Source organism: Leptopilina boulardi, unplaced genomic scaffold (genome assembly GCF_019393585.1).
Source record: "Leptopilina boulardi isolate dan_hultmark-lab unplaced genomic scaffold, ZJU_Lbou_2.1 LbouV2_352, whole genome shotgun sequence".
NCBI lineage: Eukaryota > Metazoa > Arthropoda > Insecta > Hymenoptera > Figitidae > Leptopilina > Leptopilina boulardi.
Genome location: NW_026137921.1, coordinates 1,284,716 through 1,305,125, shown reverse-complemented (window position 1 = coordinate 1,305,125; position 20,410 = coordinate 1,284,716). Strand labels below are relative to the sequence as shown.

At 27.8% G+C, this 20,410-nt stretch overlaps 1 protein-coding gene across 5 annotated transcripts; it reads left to right on the top strand.

Annotated features, from left to right (window-relative positions):
• Positions 1–129: 129 nt before the first annotated feature.
• On the top strand, positions 130–20,262 carry LOC127286297 (uncharacterized). 5 transcript variants are annotated; one of them, XM_051312678.1, is made up of 5 exons: positions 13,604–13,985; positions 15,033–15,127; positions 15,282–15,575; positions 19,532–19,679; positions 19,992–20,262. In XM_051312678.1, exons 2-5 carry the CDS (start codon positions 15,082–15,084, stop codon positions 20,110–20,112), a joined length of 609 nt encoding a protein of 202 aa, XP_051168635.1. In that variant the 5' UTR covers positions 13,604–13,985; positions 15,033–15,081; the 3' UTR covers positions 20,113–20,262. The 5 variants fall into 5 exon arrangements, with proteins under 5 accessions (XP_051168636.1, XP_051168637.1, XP_051168635.1 ...); XM_051312679.1 differs by lacking the exons at positions 13,604–13,985; positions 15,033–15,127 and adding an exon at positions 130–325; XM_051312680.1 differs by lacking the exons at positions 13,604–13,985; positions 15,033–15,127; positions 15,282–15,575; positions 19,532–19,679; positions 19,992–20,262 and adding exons at positions 164–325; positions 10,391–10,684; positions 11,080–11,224; positions 11,623–11,831.
• The last annotated feature ends 148 nt before the right edge of the window (positions 20,263–20,410 follow it).

The following is a 20,410-nucleotide window of genomic DNA, read 5'->3' as shown; positions in this document are numbered from 1 at the left end:
TGGATCAAAAGAAAACCAAGTATATATGCAAAGAGTCGTTGAAATTTATAACTTATACACGTACGAAGGTGATAACATATTATGTATAAAATTTTTTTTAGATAATTAAAACAAATTTAACTATAGTTTTATGAAGAAATATACAATAAAAAATGAAAAATTTATATAGTGTTATCAGCTAACACCTATATATGAGGTTTTCACTATTCTCATATAATATAACCAATGTTACATGTTTCCAAGTTCGTTTATATTGTTTCTGAAAAAAATTAAAAAAACATGAAGTATTTGAAAATAATTCTGTTAATTGTTATAATTGTTAATGGTAAGCATATATACTAATTATTTATTTACTTATATAACATAATCAAAGATCTTATGGCAGTATAGAACCTTTATAAAGGTACATACAAGTAGACTACCGTCGGGAAATGAGCGACCTCTGCTTTCACAGAAAAAAGGTGGGTAAAAAGTTGTAAAGATAGAGGATAAAAGTCGTTAGGCTGCAGTCCCATGGCAGCGTTTTGCGTTGCGTTTTGTCACTAGACCCTGAGTGTAAACATAGCAAACATATATCTGCATCTCTTTTACACTCATGGTCTAGTGACAAAACGCAACGCAAAACGCTGCCATGGGACTGCAGCCTTAGGATACAGGGTTAAAGGATAAATTTGTGATGGATAAAAATGTTACTAAAATATTACTAGAAAAATGGATGTCATATTTGAGTAAACTGTCTAATTTTAATAAAAATATTAGTAATTTTACACTTAACTTATTAAATCCACAAATTTTTTATAAATAAGTAATTGCATGTGGAAATATTTTTCCTATAATTATTGTCTATTAATAAAAATATCTTTGACTAATATAACTGACAGCTGACGACAGTGCGTAAATAATCAGAACTGGGAAATTACAACTCAACGTCTGTATTGTTGCACGAAAGCAGAGTTGGGTAGTAACTGAATTTTTTGTGCATATTAGGCTGTGTCAGTTCATCGAGATATTTCGAGTTCAAGATATGACGTCAGAGGTCTGGAGAGACAACAAACAGACGACACAATGTTATTCTTACGGGGAAGAAAATTTGTTTCCACTTTTATCAATTTTATTCATACTTTAAACACGGAAAACGCTTGTTGACATATAATAAAATTAAAATGTGTGTTGATAATTAATTTTGTTATATATTTGATTCAATTGCATTGATAGATTCTCTGAATTCGTGATAAAATATAAATTTTGAGGTTAGGGGTGTTTGTTTACTAACTTGAAATCTTTTACTGCTGCGGTAATTCCCACTTAAAATATATATTTTATATCTTTTTAGCGCGGTGAAACTAGCGAGCCGCCAGCCGGCAGACAGCAGACAAAACCATAGGCGTCGACACTACACTAAACGCCACCACTAGCAAATCGGGCAGCAACGTATAAATAAAAATAAAAACAGTTCTAATGATTCACACATTACATTATGATACTACATGAACATAAATATAATAATATGATTAATATAATATGATTATTAATTATAAAATATGATTAATTAACAAACAATTTACACTTACATAATCAAACAATAATAATTAATGAAAAAATATTGTCTGCTACAAGCGGCTGTGGCTGCTGACTATTAATTTTTCCCAAAAAAATTCTTGCGTATATAAAACTTGTTAATAAACATTCCTAGAAGATTTTCCAAAAAGAAAATCAAAAATTCATTGAAAAATAAATTTTTTGTGTCGGTTTAAGTGAAAAAAAATCAAAAAAACCAAAAAAACGACTGTCTGCTACAAGCGGCTGGGGCTGCTGGCTATTAATTTTTCCCAAAAAAATTCTTGCGTATATAAAACTTGTTAATAAACATTCCTAGAAGATTTTCCAAAAAGAAAATCAAAAATTCATTGAAAAATAAATTTTTTGAGTCGGTTTTAGTGAAAAAAAACCAAAAAAACGACTGTCTGCTACAAGCGGCTGGGGCTGCTGGCTATTAATTTTTCAAAAAAAAATTCTTGCGTATATAAAACTTGTTAATAAACATTCCTAGAAGATTTTCCAAAAAGAAAATCAAAAATTCATTGAAAAATAAATTTTTTGAGTCGGTTTAAGTGAAAAAAAATCAAAAAAACGACTGTCTGCTACAAGCGGCTGGGGCTGCTGGCTATTAATTTTTCAAAAAAAAATTCTTGCGTATATAAAACTTGTTAATAAACATTCCTAGAAGATTTTCCAAAAAGAAAATCAAAAATTCATTGAAAAATAAATTTTTTGTGTCGGTTTAAGTGAAAAAAAATCAAAAAAACCAAAAAAACGACTGTCTGCTACAAGCGGCTGGGGCTGCTGGCTATTAATTTTTCCCAAAAAAATTCTTGCGTATATAAAACTTGTTAATAAACATTCCTAGAAGATTTTCCAAAAAAAAAATCAAAAATTCATTGAAAAATAAATTTTTTGTGTCGGTTTAAGTGAAAAAAAATCAAAAAAACCAAAAAAACGACTGTCTGCTACAAGCGGCTGGGGCTGCTGGCTATTAATTTTTCCCAAAACAATTCTTGCGTATATAAAACTTGTTAATAAACATTCCTAGAAGATTTTCCAAAAAGAAAATCAAAAATTCATTGAAAAATAAATTTTTTGAGTCGGTTTTAGTGAAAAAAAACCAAAAAAACGACTGTCTGCTACAAGCGGCTGGGGCTGCTGGCTATTAATTTTTCAAAAAAAAATTCTTGCGTATATAAAACTTGTTAATAAACATTCCTAGAAGATTTTCCAAAAAGAAAATCAAAAATTCATTGAAAAATAAATTTTTTGAGTCGATTTAAGTGAAAAAAAATCAAAAAAAACAAAAAAAACGACTGTCTGCTACAAGCGGCTGGGGCTGCTGGCTATTAATTTTTCCCAAAAAAATTCTTGCAAGTATAAAACTTGTTAATAAACATTCCTAGAAGATTTTCCAACAAGAAAATCAAAAATTCATTGAAAAATAAATTTTTTGAGTCGGTTTTAGTGAAAAAAAAACCAAAAAAACGACTGTCTGCTACAAGCGGCCGGGGCTGCTGGCTATTAATTTTTCCCAAAAAAATTCTTGCGTATATAAAACTTGTTAATAAACATTCCTAGAAGATTTTCCAAAAAGAAAATCAAAAATTCATTGAAAAATAAATTTTTTGAGTCGGTTTAAGTGAAAAAAAATCAAAAAAACGACTGTCTGCTACAAGCGGCTGGGGCTGCTGGCTATTAATTTTTCAAAAAAAAATTCTTGCGTATATAAAACTTGTTAATAAACATTCCTAGAAGATTTTCCAAAAAGAAAATCAAAAATTCATTGAAAAATAAATTTTTTGAGTCGGTTTTAGTGAAAAAAAAACCAAAAAAACGACTGTCTGCTACAAGCGGCTGGGGCTGCTGGCTATTAATTTTTCCCAAAAAAATTCTTGCAATTATAAAACTTGTTAATAAACATTCCTAGAAGATTTTCCAAAAAGAAAATCAAAAATTCATTGAAAAATAAATTTTTTGAGTCGGTTTTAGTGAAAAAATAACCAAAAAAAACGACTGTCTGCTACAAGCGGCTGGGGCTGCTGACTATTAATTTTTCAAAAAAAAATTCTTGCGTATATAAAACTTGTTAATAAACATTACCAGAAGATTTACCAACAAGAAAATCAAAAATTCATTGAAAAATAAATTTTTTGAGTCGGTTTTAGTGAAAAAAAACCAAAAAAACGACTGTCTGCTACAAGCGGCTGGGGCTGCTGGCTATTAATTTTTCAAAAAAAAATTCTTGCGTATATAAAACTTGTTAACAAACATTCCTAGAAGATTTTCCAAAAAGAAAATCAAAAATTCATTGAAAAATAAATTTTTTGAGTCGGTTTAAGTGAAAAAAAATCAAAAAAACGACTGTCTGCTACAAGCGGCTGGGGCTGCTGGCTATTAATTTTTCCCAAAAAAATTCTTGCGTATATAAAACTTGTTAATAAACATTCCTAGAAGATTTTCCAAAAAGAAAATCAAAAATTCATTGAAAAATAAATTTTTTGTGTCGGTTTAAGTGAAAAAAAATCAAAAAAACCAAAAAAACGACTGTCTGCTACAAGCGGCTGGGGCTGCTGGCTATTAATTTTTCCCAAAAAAATTCTTGCGTATATAAAACTTGTTAATAAACATTCCTAGAAGATTTTCCAAAAAGAAAATCAAAAATTCATTGAAAAATAAATTTTTTGAGTCGGTTTTAGTGAAAAAATAACCAAAAAAAACGACTGTCTGCTACAAGCGGCTGGGGCTGCTGACTATTAATTTTTCAAAAAAAAATTCTTGCGTATATAAAACTTGTTAATAAACATTACCAGAAGATTTACCAACAAGAAAATCAAAAATTCATTGAAAAATAAATTTTTTGAGTCGGTTTTAGTGAAAAAAAACCAAAAAAACGACTGTCTGCTACAAGCGGCTGGGGCTGCTGGCTATTAATTTTTCAAAAAAAAATTCTTGCGTATATAAAACTTGTTAATAAACATTCCTAGAAGATTTTCCAAAAAGAAAATCAAAAATTCATTGAAAAATAAATTTTTTGTGTCGGTTTAAGTGAAAAAAAATCAAAAAAACCAAAAAAACGACTGTCTGCTACAAGCGGCTGGGGCTGCTGGCTATTAATTTTTCAAAAAAAAATTCTTGCGTATATAAAACTTGTTAACAAACATTCCTAGAAGATTTTCCAAAAAGAAAATCAAAAATTCATTGAAAAATAAATTTTTTGAGTCGGTTTAAGTGAAAAAAAATCAAAAAAACGACTGTCTGCTACAAGCGGCTGGGGCTGCTGGCTATTAATTTTTCCCAAAAAAATTCTTGCGTATATAAAACTTGTTAATAAACATTCCTAGAAGATTTTCCAAAAAGAAAATCAAAAATTCATTGAAAAATAAATTTTTTGTGTCGGTTTAAGTGAAAAAAAATCAAAAAAACCAAAAAAACGACTGTCTGCTACAAGCGGCTGGGGCTGCTGGCTATTAATTTTTCCCAAAAAAATTCTTGCGTATATAAAACTTGTTAATAAACATTCCTAGAAGATTTTCCAAAAAGAAAATCAAAAATTCATTGAAAAATAAATTTTTTGAGTCGGTTTTAGTGAAAAAATAACCAAAAAAAACGACTGTCTGCTACAAGCGGCTGGGGCTGCTGACTATTAATTTTTCAAAAAAAAATTCTTGCGTATATAAAACTTGTTAATAAACATTACCAGAAGATTTACCAACAAGAAAATCAAAAATTCATTGAAAAATAAATTTTTTGAGTCGGTTTTAGTGAAAAAAAACCAAAAAAACGACTGTCTGCTACAAGCGGCTGGGGCTGCTGGCTATTAATTTTTCAAAAAAAAATTCTTGCGTATATAAAACTTGTTAATAAACATTCCTAGAAGATTTTCCAAAAAGAAAATCAAAAATTCATTGAAAAATAAATTTTTTGTGTCGGTTTAAGTGAAAAAAAATCAAAAAAACCAAAAAAACGACTGTCTGCTACAAGCGGCTGGGGCTGCTGGCTATTAATTTTTCAAAAAAAAATTCTTGCGTATATAAAACTTGTTAATAAACATTCCTAGAAGATTTTCCAAAAAGAAAATCAAAAATTCATTGAAAAATAAATTTTTTGTGTCGGTTTAAGTGAAAAAAAATCAAAAAAACCAAAAAAACGACTGTCTGCTACAAGCGGCTGGGGCTGCTGGCTATTAATTTTTCAAAAAAAAATTCTTGCGTATATAAAACTTGTTAATAAACATTCCTAGAAGATTTTCCAAAAAGAAAATCAAAAATTCATTGAAAAATAAATTTTTTGAGTCGGTTTTAGTGAAAAAAAAACCAAAAAAACGACTGTCTGCTACAAGCGGCTGGGGCTGCTGTTTTTTTGATTTTTTTTCACTAAAACCGACTCAAAAAATTTATTTTTCAATGAATTTTTGATTTTCTTTTTGGAAAATCTTCTAGGAATGTTTATTAACAAGTTTTATATACGCAAGAATTTTTTTTTGAAAAATTAATAGTCAGCAGCCCCAGCCGCTTGTAGCAGACAGTCGTTTTTTTTGGTTTTTTTTTCACTAATACCGACTCAAAAAATTTATTTTTCAATGAATTTTTATTTTTCTTGTTGGAAAATCTTCTATGAATGTTTATTAACAAGTTTTATATTTGCAAGAATTTTTTTTTTTTAAATTAATAGCCAGCAGCCCCAGCCGCTTGTAGCAGACAGTCGTTTTTTTGGTTTTTTTTTCACTAAAACCGACTCAAAAAATTTATTTTTCAATGAATTTTTGATTTTCTTTTTGGAAAATCTTCTAGGAATGTTTATTAACAAGTTTTATATACGCAAGAATTTTTTTTTGAAAAATTAATAGCCAGCAGCCCCAGCCGCTTGTAGCAGACAGTCGTTTTTTTGATTTTTTTTCACTTAAACCGACTCAAAAAATTTATTTTTCAATGAATTTTTGATTTTCTTTTTGGAAAATCTTCTAGGAATGTTTATTAACAAGTTTTATATACGCAAGAATTTTTTTTTGAAAAATTAATAGCCAGCAGCCCCAGCCGCTTGTAGCAGACAGTCGTTTTTTTTCACTAAAACCGACTCAAAAAATTTATTTTTCAATGAATTTTTGATTTTCTTGTTGGTAAATCTTCTGGTAATGTTTATTAACAAGTTTTATATACGCAAGAATTTTTTTTTGAAAAATTAATAGCCAGCAGCCCCAGCCGCTTGTAGCAGACAGTCGTTTTTTTTCACTAAAACCGACTCAAAAAATTTATTTTTCAATGAATTTTTGATTTTCTTGTTGGTAAATCTTCTGGTAATGTTTATTAACAAGTTTTATATACGCAAGAATTTTTTTTTGAAAAATTAATAGTCAGCAGCCCCAGCCGCTTGTAGCAGACAGTCGTTTTTTTTGGTTTTTTTTTCACTAAAACCGACTCAAAAAATTTATTTTTCAATGAATTTTTGATTTTCTTTTTGGAAAATCTTCTTGGAATGTTTATTAACAAGTTTTATATACGCAAGAATTTTTTTGGGAAAAATTAATAGTCAGCAGCCCCAGCCGCTTGTAGCAGACAGTCGTTTTTTTGGTTTTTTTGATTTTTTTTCACTTAAACCGACCCAAAAAATTTATTTTTCAATGAATTTTTGATTTTCTTTTTGGAAAATCTTCTAGGAATGTTTATTAACAAGTTTTATATACGCAAGAATTTTTTTTTGAAAAATTAATAGCCAGCAGCCCCAGCCGCTTGTAGCAGACAGTCGTTTTTTTGGTTTTTTTTCACTAAAACCGACTCAAAAAATTTATTTTTCAATGAATTTTTGATTTTCTTTTTGGAAAATCTTCTAGGAATGTTTATTAACAAGTTTTATATACGCAAGAATTTTTTTGGGAAAAATTAATAGCCAGCAGCCCCAGCCGCTTGTAGCAGACAGTCGTTTTTTTGGTTTTTTTGATTTTTTTTCACTTAAACCGTCACAAAAAATTTATTTTTCAATGAATTTTTGATTTTCTTTTTGGAAAATCTTCTAGGAATGTTTATTAACAAGTTTTATATACGCAAGAATTTTTTTTTGAAAAATTAATAGCCAGCAGCCCCAGCCGCTTGTAGCAGACAGTCGTTTTTTTGGTTTTTTTTCACTAAAACCGACTCAAAAAATTTATTTTTCAATGAATTTTTGATTTTCTTTTTGGAAAATCTTCTAGGAATGTTTATTAACAAGTTTTATATACGCAAGAATTTTTTTGGGAAAAATTAATAGTCAGCAGCCACAGCCGCTTGTAGCAGACAGTCGTTTTTTTGGTTTTTTTGATTTTTTTTCACTTAAACCGACACAAAAAATTTATTTTTCAATGAATTTTTGATTTTCTTTTTGGAAAATCTTCTAGGAATGTTTATTAACAAGTTTTATATACGCAAGAATTTTTTTTTGAAAAATTAATAGCCAGCAGCCCCAGCCGCTTGTAGCAGACAGTCGTTTTTTTGATTTTTTTTCACTTAAACCGACTCAAAAAATTTATTTTTCAATGAATTTTTGATTTTCTTTTTGGAAAATCTTCTAGGAATGTTTATTAACAAGTTTTATATACGCAAGAATTTTTTTTTGAAAAATTAATAGCCAGCAGCCCCAGCCGCTTGTAGCAGACAGTCGTTTTTTTGGTTTTTTTGATTTTTTTTCACTTAAACCGTCACAAAAAATTTATTTTTCAATGAATTTTTGATTTTCTTTTTGGAAAATCTTCTAGGAATGTTTATTAACAAGTTTTATATACGCAAGAATTTTTTTTTGAAAAATTAATAGCCAGCAGCCCCAGCCGCTTGTAGCAGACAGTCGTTTTTTTGGTTTTTTTTCACTAAAACCGACTCAAAAAATTTATTTTTCAATGAATTTTTGATTTTCTTTTTGGAAAATCTTCTAGGAATGTTTATTAACAAGTTTTATATACGCAAGAATTTTTTTGGGAAAAATTAATAGCCAGCAGCCCCAGCCGCTTGTAGCAGACAGTCGTTTTTTTGGTTTTTTTTCACTTAAACCGTCACAAAAAATTTATTTTTCAATGAATTTTTGATTTTCTTTTTGGAAAATCTTCTAGGAATGTTTATTAACAAGTTTTATATACGCAAGAATTTTTTTTTGAAAAATTAATAGCCAGCAGCCCCAGCCGCTTGTAGCAGACAGTCGTTTTTTTTGGTTTTTTTTCACTAAAACCGACTCAAAAAATTTATTTTTCAATGAATTTTTGATTTTCTTTTTGGAAAATCTTCTAGGAATGTTTATTAACAAGTTTTATATACGCAAGAATTTTTTTGGGAAAAATTAATAGTCAGCAGCCACAGCCGCTTGTAGCAGACAGTCGTTTTTTTGGTTTTTTTGATTTTTTTTCACTTAAACCGACACAAAAAATTTATTTTTCAATGAATTTTTGATTTTCTTTTTGGAAAATCTTCTAGGAATGTTTATTAACAAGTTTTATATACGCAAGAATTTTTTTGGGAAAAATTAATAGCCAGCAGCCCCAGCCGCTTGTAGCAGACAGTCGTTTTTTTGGTTTTTTTTCACTAAAACCGACTCAAAAAATTTATTTTTCAATGAATTTTTGATTTTCTTTTTGGAAAATCTTCTAGGAATGTTTATTAACAAGTTTTATATACGCAAGAATTTTTTTGGGAAAAATTAATAGCCAGCAGCCCCAGCCGCTTGTAGCAGACAGTCGTTTTTTTGGTTTTTTTGATTTTTTTTCACTTAAACCGTCACAAAAAATTTATTTTTCAATGAATTTTTGATTTTCTTTTTGGAAAATCTTCTAGGAATGTTTATTAACAAGTTTTATATATGCAAGAATTTTTTTTTGAAAAATTAATAGCCATCAGCCCCAGCCGCTTGTAGCAGACAGTCGTTTTTTTGGTTTTTTTTCACTAACACCGACTCAAAAAATTTATTTTTCAATGAATTTTTGATTTTCTTTTTGGAAAATCTTCTAGGAATGTTTATTAACAAGTTTTATATACGCAAGAATTTTTTTGGGAAAAATTAATAGTCAGCAGCCACAGCCGCTTGTAGCAGACAATATTTTTTCATTAATTATTATTGTTTGATTATGTAAGTGTAAATTGTTTGTTAATTAATCATATTTTATAATTAATAATCATATTATATTAATCATATTATCATATTTATGTTCATGTAGTATCATAATGTAATGTGTGAATCATTAGAACTGTTTTTATTTTTATTTATACGTTGCTGCCCGATTTGCTAGTGGTGGCGTTTAGTGTAGTGTCGACGCCTATGGTTTTGTCTGCTGTCTGCCGGCTGGCGGCTCGCTAGTTTCACCGCGCTTATCTTTTTTAATAACATGCATACTGCATATTGTTTAATAAAGTTAAAATGTAAAATGTAGTAAACAAACTTTTCTAACCTCAAAATTTATATTTTATCACGAATTCAGAGAATATATCAATGCAAATGAATCAAATATAGCATTCCAATGAGTCCAAGAACTTTAAAAAATATTAATTTTTGACAGAGAAATAAAAAAAAGTATAAAAACACTGAAAATTTGTGTTTCTCTTACAAGGAACACTACCCAGGTGTACCTTACCGATTTCGCTCATCTTGTCGTGTCGAATATTCTTCAAAGAACTACAAACATATCACAAGATGAGTGAAATCGATGAGGTACACCTGAGTAGTGTTCCTTGTTAGATATCTAATTGAAAAATTAACGTATTCTCTTTGTCAAAGTGCGCCATTTCTTTCAAAATTTTATTAGGTTTAAAAAAATTTTTAGGAACAAATTTTAGTTTTATTATTTTTTAAGATTTAAACCATTTACAGGGCTAATAATTATTCTTATTATTTGCAGACTATGTTTCGCTTGCAACTAAAGAAAAAATGGGATTTCATAATATGACCTTTACTGAATTTAAGCAGGCTTGCAAAAATAAAAATCATAGACTAACTGAAGCACGTAAAATAACAAACAAACTTCGTGACGATTTTACTGGAAATTGTACAGATTCTAATCATCAAAAAAAGATTAAAGATTTAGTTAATGAAATATTGCCTTGTTTGGATAAAAATAGTCAGCCAAACGAAGCTGAATTAAAAACAATTTACAAAGAGATTACGACAAAATTATGCATTCACTATGAATATGGTAATCACATAAAATGGGTTTTATACATGTATATTTTTTTAATAGGGAGGAAAAATAAATATCTGTATTTATCTCAATGGTGAAATAGATCCCTTTTCAGATATTTGACTTTGTCTTTTTCTAATCAATGAATGTGTTTATTGCTTAAAAAAAGACAAATTCCAAATGGAACTTTCTTCACTGTTTCATATTCACTAAATTAATAAATCTAGATTTTATTTAACAAAAAATATAAATAATTATTGATTATATTGCAAAATATGTAAATGACAGACCATGAAGGTTCTATGATTCACTATACAAATTTGTTGCTGAAAACGTAAAAAACACACATATATATATATATATATATATATATAATTAAACATTATATTAGAATATCAATTTTTTTTTAGTCAACTTTAAAAGGAAAAATGAGAATTGTTTTAAAACAGATGATTTAGCCTATCCATGTTTGTATAAAAATTTTAAAACCTTTAGACCCGAATTTAACAAACTCTTCTCGACATTGGCAATGACTCATTCACATCAAGAGTGCAAGTAAGTGTTATATATTATTAATTTATAATATGTGTTGAAAGAACGTCATGCGCCTGCTTGTACGATACTGATTTCTTTTACAATATATATGTTTAACTCATAATATAATCTAGAAAAATTTTGAAGAGACTCGTAAGATTATAATGAATGATTTTGTAACAATTACAAATTTTTTCTGTACATAATTTTTCATTATTATACGAGTTAAATAATATATGTCTACATTTCTGTAGCGCAACTCATTTTATTCAATCATCTTGCAAATGATTTTTACATCATACTTCATTATATTTTGACTATAGAACAAGTTTTTATAATATGGTTTAAAAATAAATATAAGTATAATACCTATTTTTTGATAGAGCTATTTATATTACAATAAATTATTTTATTTACAGCTTTATCAAACTTAAAATGGCGTGTTTATCGAATAGAAATGAAACTGATTGTGCTCCTCAACTTAAAATTCAACGTGACAATATAATTGAAAAGTATGCATCAAATTTAAAGTGTGCCTAAAATTTTTTTTATTGTGTACTTCATGAATTTTATTTCATTAAAAATTATTGAAATCACGGTTGAGAAATAAAATCTTTTTGAACTGTAATGTGTCTCTTTTTTTAGATTTAAATATGTATAAAAATAGTTTTATAGAGATCATGTAAATACTTCAATTATTTGTAAAAAAATAATAATAATGAAATAGTCTTTTTAATGTAAAAATTACAAAATATAGGGGAGAGTAGTCAGGGTTGCGCCATCGCGTTTATTTTGTTTTATCACACTATATCCATCTGTCTTTGTATGTAAGTATTTGTTAGCAATGTCAGCGAACTTTTCACATACGTTGTAGTGAAGTGTGCGAACAATAAAGACGTATTATGCAAATCAGTGCTGTACGCTCAACAAAAAACTTTTTTCTTCTTTCAAAAGAAGACAATTAAGTGCAGAAAACATATCCCAGACAGCACCGTTTTTCGCAGGGAGTTCGCGGGGAGTTCCCCGTGTTAAGTTCAGAAACTAAGTTGGGGAGCTTCAGGGGAAGTTCATGCGAGCTCTATATGTCCTCGGTTTTATAACTCGCGGTGCGAAGTTCAGGATAGTTATCCGATTAAGTTTGCCGAAAAATTGTGAATAAAAGTTTAGGAAATATTGAATTTTGAGTTTTACAGAAATTTGCTTTGTGAATTTCTTTAAAACTATCTCCGGAAAGTACTCTAAAGATATATAGACAAATTTCCTGTAAAATTAAAATACAAGTTTTCAGTGAATTTTATGAGGTAAGTTTATTATAAATGTTTTATAATATTTATTAAATAAAAGTAAAATTAAAAAAATTTATTTTTCCCTTATTGCGCTTTCTTTTATTTTTCCCTAACATTAACGGCGCAATTTTCGGAAATAAATTTGGAGGAGCTGGGGATTGAACCCGGACGCGCAACACAACAGCCAAGAACCCTAACCACTAACCTAACCAACAACCTGAAGGTGGGTAACTTTTGGGTCTTTATAAGCTGCAAGCCTTGTCGTCATCAGTTGACACGAATGGCGGGAAAATTTAAAAATGTTTTCAACGAAATATTTTTAAATTCTATTATTAAATTAGTGTCATAATTAAAAGGGCATTGAAATAATATTGCAATGTTAATATTAATATTATTTGTGAAACTAGCAGCTATATAAAACGATTTAAGGTAATTCTTTAAAAATGAAATTTATTAAATACTGAATCTCGTTATAAAAAATTCTGGACTTGTCAATTTTTTATTAAATTATTATTCAATTAAAAGTAATATAATTAGAAAAACTTTTTGAACATTTATCAACGTATGTTTATGGCTTTTATCATTAATTAATTAATTAATTAATTAAATTTATTTACTACTATTATTATTATTATTTATTATTTATTTATTATTTACAATTTGTATAAAAAATTTTGATTTAAAGAATGCAAGAAATTTATTTAGAATTATTATAAATAATTTATATTATTATTGACAAATAATTATAAATATTTATTATAAAATGCAAATACTTTAATTCATAAATTAATTTATCAAATTACAAATTGACGATTTAAATGTCCACCTTACATCTCGGTAAATTTAATTAATTAATTAATTAATTAATTATAAAAGCCATAAACATACGTTGATAAATGTTCCAAAAGTTTTTCTAATTATGTTACTTTTAATTGAATAATAATTTAATAAAAATTTGACAAGTCCAGAATTTTTTATAACGAGATTCAGTATTTAATAAATTTCATTTTTAAAGAACATGACTCAATTCCGGATGCTGAACTTGTTCAAGAACATTACTCGAACATGTACAAGAAAATGTACAAGTTCGTTAATGAACATGTACAAAAACTTGTACATTTTCTTGTACAAGTTTTTTCAGCCGAGTAAAACAATTTATTAATAATAAAATCATATTATGGACACGTATGTCAAAGAACGGAAGAAACGCAGTGTTTATCGCATGGAACAATTCGATGAAATTACAATATGTGAAATTTTTTTATGCTTCTTAACCTTGATTTCAGACACAAAGATTACAGAAATATCGGAGCAACAGAAAAGCAAGTATGCAAAGAATCGTTCAAATTTACAATGTTTTTCACGTACGAAGGTGATAATATTATAATGCATAACATTTTTTTGATAATTAAAACAAATTTAACTATAGTTTTATGAAGAAATATACAATAAAAATGAAAAATTTATATAGTGTTAACAGCTAACATTTATCCCAGGTAGAAAAATTAACATTACTAACGTTACTAACGTTAATACCTATAAAAAAATTAAGAAAATGTTTCTAAATTGTATTTTTGAAGAAAACTTTTTTATTTTCATTACCGTTTCCACTTTCACTTTTTCTAATTCTCATTCCCATTTCCACTTCCACTTTTTATAATTTTCATGCCCATTTTCACTTTCACTTTTTTATTTACATTACCACTTTCACTTCCACTTTTTCTAATTCTCATTCGCACTTCCATTCCCACTTCCACTCTTTCTAATCCTCATTTCCACTTTCACTTCCACATTCACTTTTTCTAATTTTCATTCCCATTTTCACTTTTTTATTTTCATTACCACTTCCACTTCCACTTTTTCTAATTTTTATTCCCACTTCCTTTTTTCTAATTTTCATTCCCACTTCTACTCCCATTTTTTCCACTTCTAATTTTCATTAGCTGTTGCCATTTCGACTAAAACTCTTTCCAATTTCTATTTACCTAACCATTTCCACTTTTTTTAATTACCATGGATGGAAATTAGAAAAAGTGAAAGTGATAATGGAAATTTAAAAAATTAGGAATGGAAGTGGGAGTGAAAATATAAAAAAGTTGTAATGAAAATAAAAAAGTGAGAGATAAAATGGGAATGAAAATTGAAACAAGTGGAAATAGGAATGAGAATGAAAATTAGAAAAAGTGGCAGTGGCAATGAAAAAAAAAACTGGAAGTGGAAATAGGAATGGGAATGAAAATTAGAAAAAGTGGAAGTATAGCAATGAATATAAAAAAGTGGAAATGGGAATGAAAATTAGACAAAGTGGAAGTGAAGTGGGAATGAGAATTAGAAAGAGTAGAAGTGAGAATGGAAATGCGAATGAGAATTAGAAAAAATTTAAGTGAAAGTGAAAGTGGTAATGGGAAAATAGTGGCAAAGTTTCTGTGAAAATATATTTTAGAAACTCTTAATTTTTTTTATAGGTACTAACGTTAGTAACATTAGTAACGTTAATTTTTTCACCTGGGATATAAAACAAGGTTATCATTATTTTCATTTAGTATATACTAAATTCGTTAATAAAGATTCTGAAAAAAATTGAAAAAAAACATGAAGTATTTGAAAATAATTCTGTTAATTGTTATAATTGTTAATGGTAAATATATACTAATTATTTATTTATTTATAACATAATCAAAGATTCTATGGCTGTATAGAATCCTTAACGTTACAAGTATATTATATTTATGATTAAAAATAGAGAAGACGAGGGCAAATTGTAATAATATAATTACTCTGATTATTTGCAGGCTATGTTTCGTTTGCAACTATAAAAAAAATTGGATTTCATAATATGACCTTTACTGAATTTAAGCAGGCTTGCAAGAATCAAAATCATAGGCTAACTGAAGCACGTAAAATAACAAACAATCTTCGTGACGATTTTACTGGAAATTGTACAGATTCTAATCATCAAAAGAAGATTAAAGATTTAGTTAATGAAATATTGCCTTGTTTTGATAATAATAGTCAGCCAAACGAAGCTGATTTGGAAACTATTTATCAAAATATTACAAGAAATTTGTGCTTTCACTATGATATTGGTAAATTTATATAATAAATTAGTTTTTAAAAAAATGTATTTATTGATGTCGCTATTATTTTTAAAAAATTTATAATCATTGAACGTAAAGTTTTTGTTCCGCTTTTACCAACCAGAGCACTGTTCGACACGATTCTTGACCCACAAAAAAATCCATAATTTTTGGAAACTAGAACCCAAAAAAAATACCCGTGTCTGGCTATTTTGCTAGATCAAGTCGTTTGTGGTTTTTAGGGGTGAAAACAACCCCTAAATGAAAAGTGACAAGATATCTTTTAAAAATTATTAATATTTTATAAAACTTGGTATCTGGGGGTTTTCTGAGTCGTTGATTATTAATCTGTTGTCAGATTTCCAAAATTTAAAATGGCGGATCCAATATGGCGGTCAAATTTTTAAAAAGTTATTAATTTTTTATTTTATTTCCGCCATTTTGAATTTTGAAAATGTAACTTCAGATTCGACATCAGCGACCCCAGAAACCCGTAGATACTAAATTTTATAAAAAATTAATAACTTCTTAAAATGTTGACCGCCATATTGAATCCGCCATTTTGAATTTTGAAAATCTGACATCAGATTAATAATCAACGACTCAGAAAACCCCCAGATACCAAGTTTTGTAAAAAATTGATAATTTTTAAAAGATATCTTGTCACTTTTCATTTAGGGGTTGTTTTCACCCCTAAAAATCACAAACGACTAGATCTAGCAAAACGGCCAGACACGGGTAATTTTTTTTTTTGGTCCTAGTTTCCGAAAATGTTGTATTTTTTTGTAGGTAAGAAAAAAGTTGAATTTTGTTAGACGCCCAGTAAAGAACGATTTTTTGAGATAGCAGTTCGGACAATTGAGCAAGCCGTTTGCTCAATTGTCTAAAATGCATTCGGACAATTGGAGTTAGTGTTTTAAAATTCTCGGTAAAATTGAAACCTGAGAAGGTAAGAAAGAAAATTGCGGTAAATTACCGAAAAAAAGAGAATTTATGAGAATATTCATTTAAGTGATTGATAATTGCCTTTTTTAAATCTAAATATGTATTTTTATAGTATGTAAGTTATAAATAAACGACCGACATGTTATTAAATGAATAATTTGAACAATGAATATAATAGACTGTAAGGGTGCAGTCCCATGGAGCAGATTAGGAGAAAAGATTTCAGCCAATCAAAAGTTAGTCTCTCGCGGCAAATTTTGCATTTCCGTTAGAGACTGTTTTTTTATTGGTCAACGTCTAATCTGCTAATCTGCTCCATGGGACTGCACCCTCATTTTCTCTGTGTTCTTACTGACAAGATGACAGTCGGGTATATATGCCTGCACTTTTATCATTGTCTAACACGTGCGTCGTCATGACAACATGTGTGTTAGACAAGGATAAAAGTGCAGGCATATAAATGTACCTGATTCAATATAATAATGTAATATTATATCAATATTAATATATTAATATATATATTATATATTGTAACAAAGATATTTTTCATTATAATAATAATTGTACAGTCAGGAACATACCCAAGTAGCACGATATATCAACCAGATGTCACGGTGATATCACCGGGGAATGTCACCGTGACATCAGGAAAATGTCAAAATGTCCGCCTTACGGTGATATCACACGGTGACATCGAGGTGATATCATGGTGATATCACAGTGATATCACATTCATATCACGGTGATATCATGGTGATATCACCGTGATATCATGGTGATATCACCGTGATATCATGTTGATATTTTACAGGGACTTAAAATTTTTAATAATTTAAAAAATAATAATAAATAAAAAAAATAATAAAAATAATAATAATAATAAAAAAATAATAATAATTTTTTAAAAATTTTAAGTCTCTGTAAAATATCAACATGATATCACCGTGATATGAATGTGATATCACTGTGATATCACTGTGATATCACCTTGATGTCACCATGATATCACCTCGATGTCACCGTGTGATATCACCGTAAGGCGGACATTTTGACATTTTCCTGATGTCACGGTGACATTCCCCGGTGATATCACCGTGACATCTGGTTGATATATCGTGCTACTTGGGTATGTCTGTACTTTTATCCTCGTCATACACGTTGTCATGACAACGCACGTGTCAGACAAGGATAAAAGTACAAGTAAAAATTCTCATAAATTCTCAGAGAAAAAACGATCCGGTAATTTACCGGTAAATTACCGTAATCTTCTTTCTCTTCTTGACGTAATTTACTGTCTTTAGAACACTAATTGGAGTGTTTGTTCAATTGTCCAATGCATTATGCCCAATCATCCGCAATATTTCTCGTGTCTAAGAAGCTGCTAAAATAATATGAAAAACTATTGAAACATTGAAAAAACGGTAGAAAATGCATAATTCTTGATATATACAGAAAAAGAAAGTATAAAAATACCTCAATCGAGGAAAAGGAAAGAGTTTTCCGAAAAATCACTTCTTAACTGACAGTATACTGCTGTACCTGACATTTTATGGGTAAAGAAGAGAAGATTATGATAATGAGTGACACTTCATTATCGACTCTCAATATTTGTCGAATGGTAAAATATAATGATATTTCTATTCATTCTTAAATTATATATAATATATATATTTTTTATTTCTAACAATTTTTAAAATTTTATGTATTTGATGTATAATTATATATATTATAATACATAATATAAATAATATTAATATAATATTATTAATTAATAATAATATATAATTATAATTATACTTATGTACTAAAGAATTTTAAATAATTAAACTAATTTCTAATTTAATTAATTTAATTAAAATTTAAATAAAAATATTTAAATTAGTACTAAAAAAATATAAACATATAATAAAAACATAACAATAAATGAAATATAAAAGTAAGAAAATTTTTAATTCAATTAATTCAATAATTATTCCTTTTTTAAAAAATCAGACAGAAATCTACTATTATATTTTACCATTCGACAAATATTGAGAGTCGATAATGAAGTGTCACTCATTATCATAATCTTCTCTTCTTTACCCATAAAATGTCAAGTACAGCAGTATACTGTCAGTTAAGAAGTGATTTTTCGGAAAACTCTTTCCTTTTCCTCGATCGATGTATTTTTATACTTTCTTTATCTGTATATATAAAGAATTATGCATTTTCTACCGTTTTTTCAATGTTTCAATAGTTTTTCATATTATTTTAGCAGCTTTTTAGACACGAGAAATATTGCGGATGATTGGGTATAATGCATTGGACAATTGAACAAACACTCCAATTGTCCGAATGCATTTTAGACAATTGAGCAAACGGCTTGCTCAATTGTCCGAACTGCTATCTCAAAAAATCCTTTTTTACTGGGCGGTGGAGTACACGGAAAGAAAATAAATATCAAATTTTGTAAAAGTATTTTCAAGTCGTGGATAATATTGAAAAAAGCGAAATTTCCATATAAGAAATACTAATCTTTAATAAACTTTTATGAAATTTACAGTAATTATAATAAAAATTGGTAGAAGGTATTTGATTCATTATTATTAAATGCTACTAAATTTTATTAAATCCTGTATAATGTTTATAAGAGTTTATTAAAGATTAGTATTTCTTATATAGAAATTTTGCTTTTTACAATAATTTCCACGACTTGAAAATACTTTTACAAAATTTGAAAATGCTTTTATAAAATTTGATTTTTATTTTCTTTCCGTGTAAGAATGCGGTTACAATGATTTTAAACAATTATTTTAATAATTTTAAATAATGCCAAAAAATTTTTTTTTGAAGTGTTAAAAATAGTCTTTTCTAGACTGCAATTTGTATATATTTAAACTAATTTAACTGAATTTTCATTTAATAAAATTACAATTTTATTTAACACTATTTGTTATTTAAAGAAAATGTTCGATTTTTGGGGTGAAATGTTAATGAAATTCAGGATGGACAGTAGGTTAAAATATCAATAATTTTTTCAGTCAAGCAGCATCAGGCCAATCAGAACTGCTTTAATGGAAAAGATAAAGTCCATAAATGTCAGTTAGCTCATTATCGAAAAAATAAAAATATATCTACTGGTAAACTCTTCTTGACACTGGGAATGACTCATTCACACCAAGAGTGCAAGTAAATATATTATATTATTTATTTATTGATAGTTCCAATTTTTTTCTTCTTTTCTTCAAACTCTTTAAATCTGATTTAGTGAGAATTCGTTCACTAATTTAAATTAGTGAAAATTTCTACTAGGAAATTTTCAGTCAATTTTTCAATACAACTTTATAGTAAATAAAACAGTAATATTTTACTAAAAATAATTAGTGAACGAATTCTCACTACTTCAAATTGAGAAAATAGTATTTATTTAATAATATTAATAATAATAATAATAATGTAAATATATGTACAATATTATAATTAATTATATTTTATTTACAGCTTTATAAAAATAAGAATTGAGTGTTCATCGAGTGGAAATGTAACTAGTTGTCCACGTGAATTTCAAGTTAAACGTGACAATTTAATTAACAATTATGTTTCGAACTTAAAGTGTGCTTAAAAAAATTTTGTTTTCTAAAAGCAAAGTTTTAAAAAACTTTATACTAAAAAATAAACATTATATATATATATACCTATGCATGTTTCTTCATTTTAGTCATTTTTGTTGTAGTTAAAAAATTAAATTCAATAAATTTTTAATATAACTTTACTTAGGAAAAATTTTAATAGTCCTATGGTCCTACACGGAGAGAAATCTGGTGCGATTTACGCATGAGCATGTCCATAGGAATATAGCATGGACACTTCCAAGCAAAAACCATAAGATTCCATCTGAATATCAGGTGAGACTCATGCAA

Excerpts from the sequence above, each read along its gene's own strand:
- LOC127286297 (XM_051312679.1), top strand. The coding sequence starts at position 280 with ATGAAGTATTTGAAAATAATTCTGTTAATTGTTATAATTGTTAATG. Across the intron at positions 326-15,281 it reads AATTGTTATAATTGTTAATG|GCTATGTTTCGTTTGCAACT; the intron begins GTAAGCATATAT and ends GATTATTTGCAG. Across the intron at positions 19,680-19,991 it reads CATTCACACCAAGAGTGCAA|CTTTATAAAAATAAGAATTG; the intron begins GTAAATATATTA and ends TTTTATTTACAG.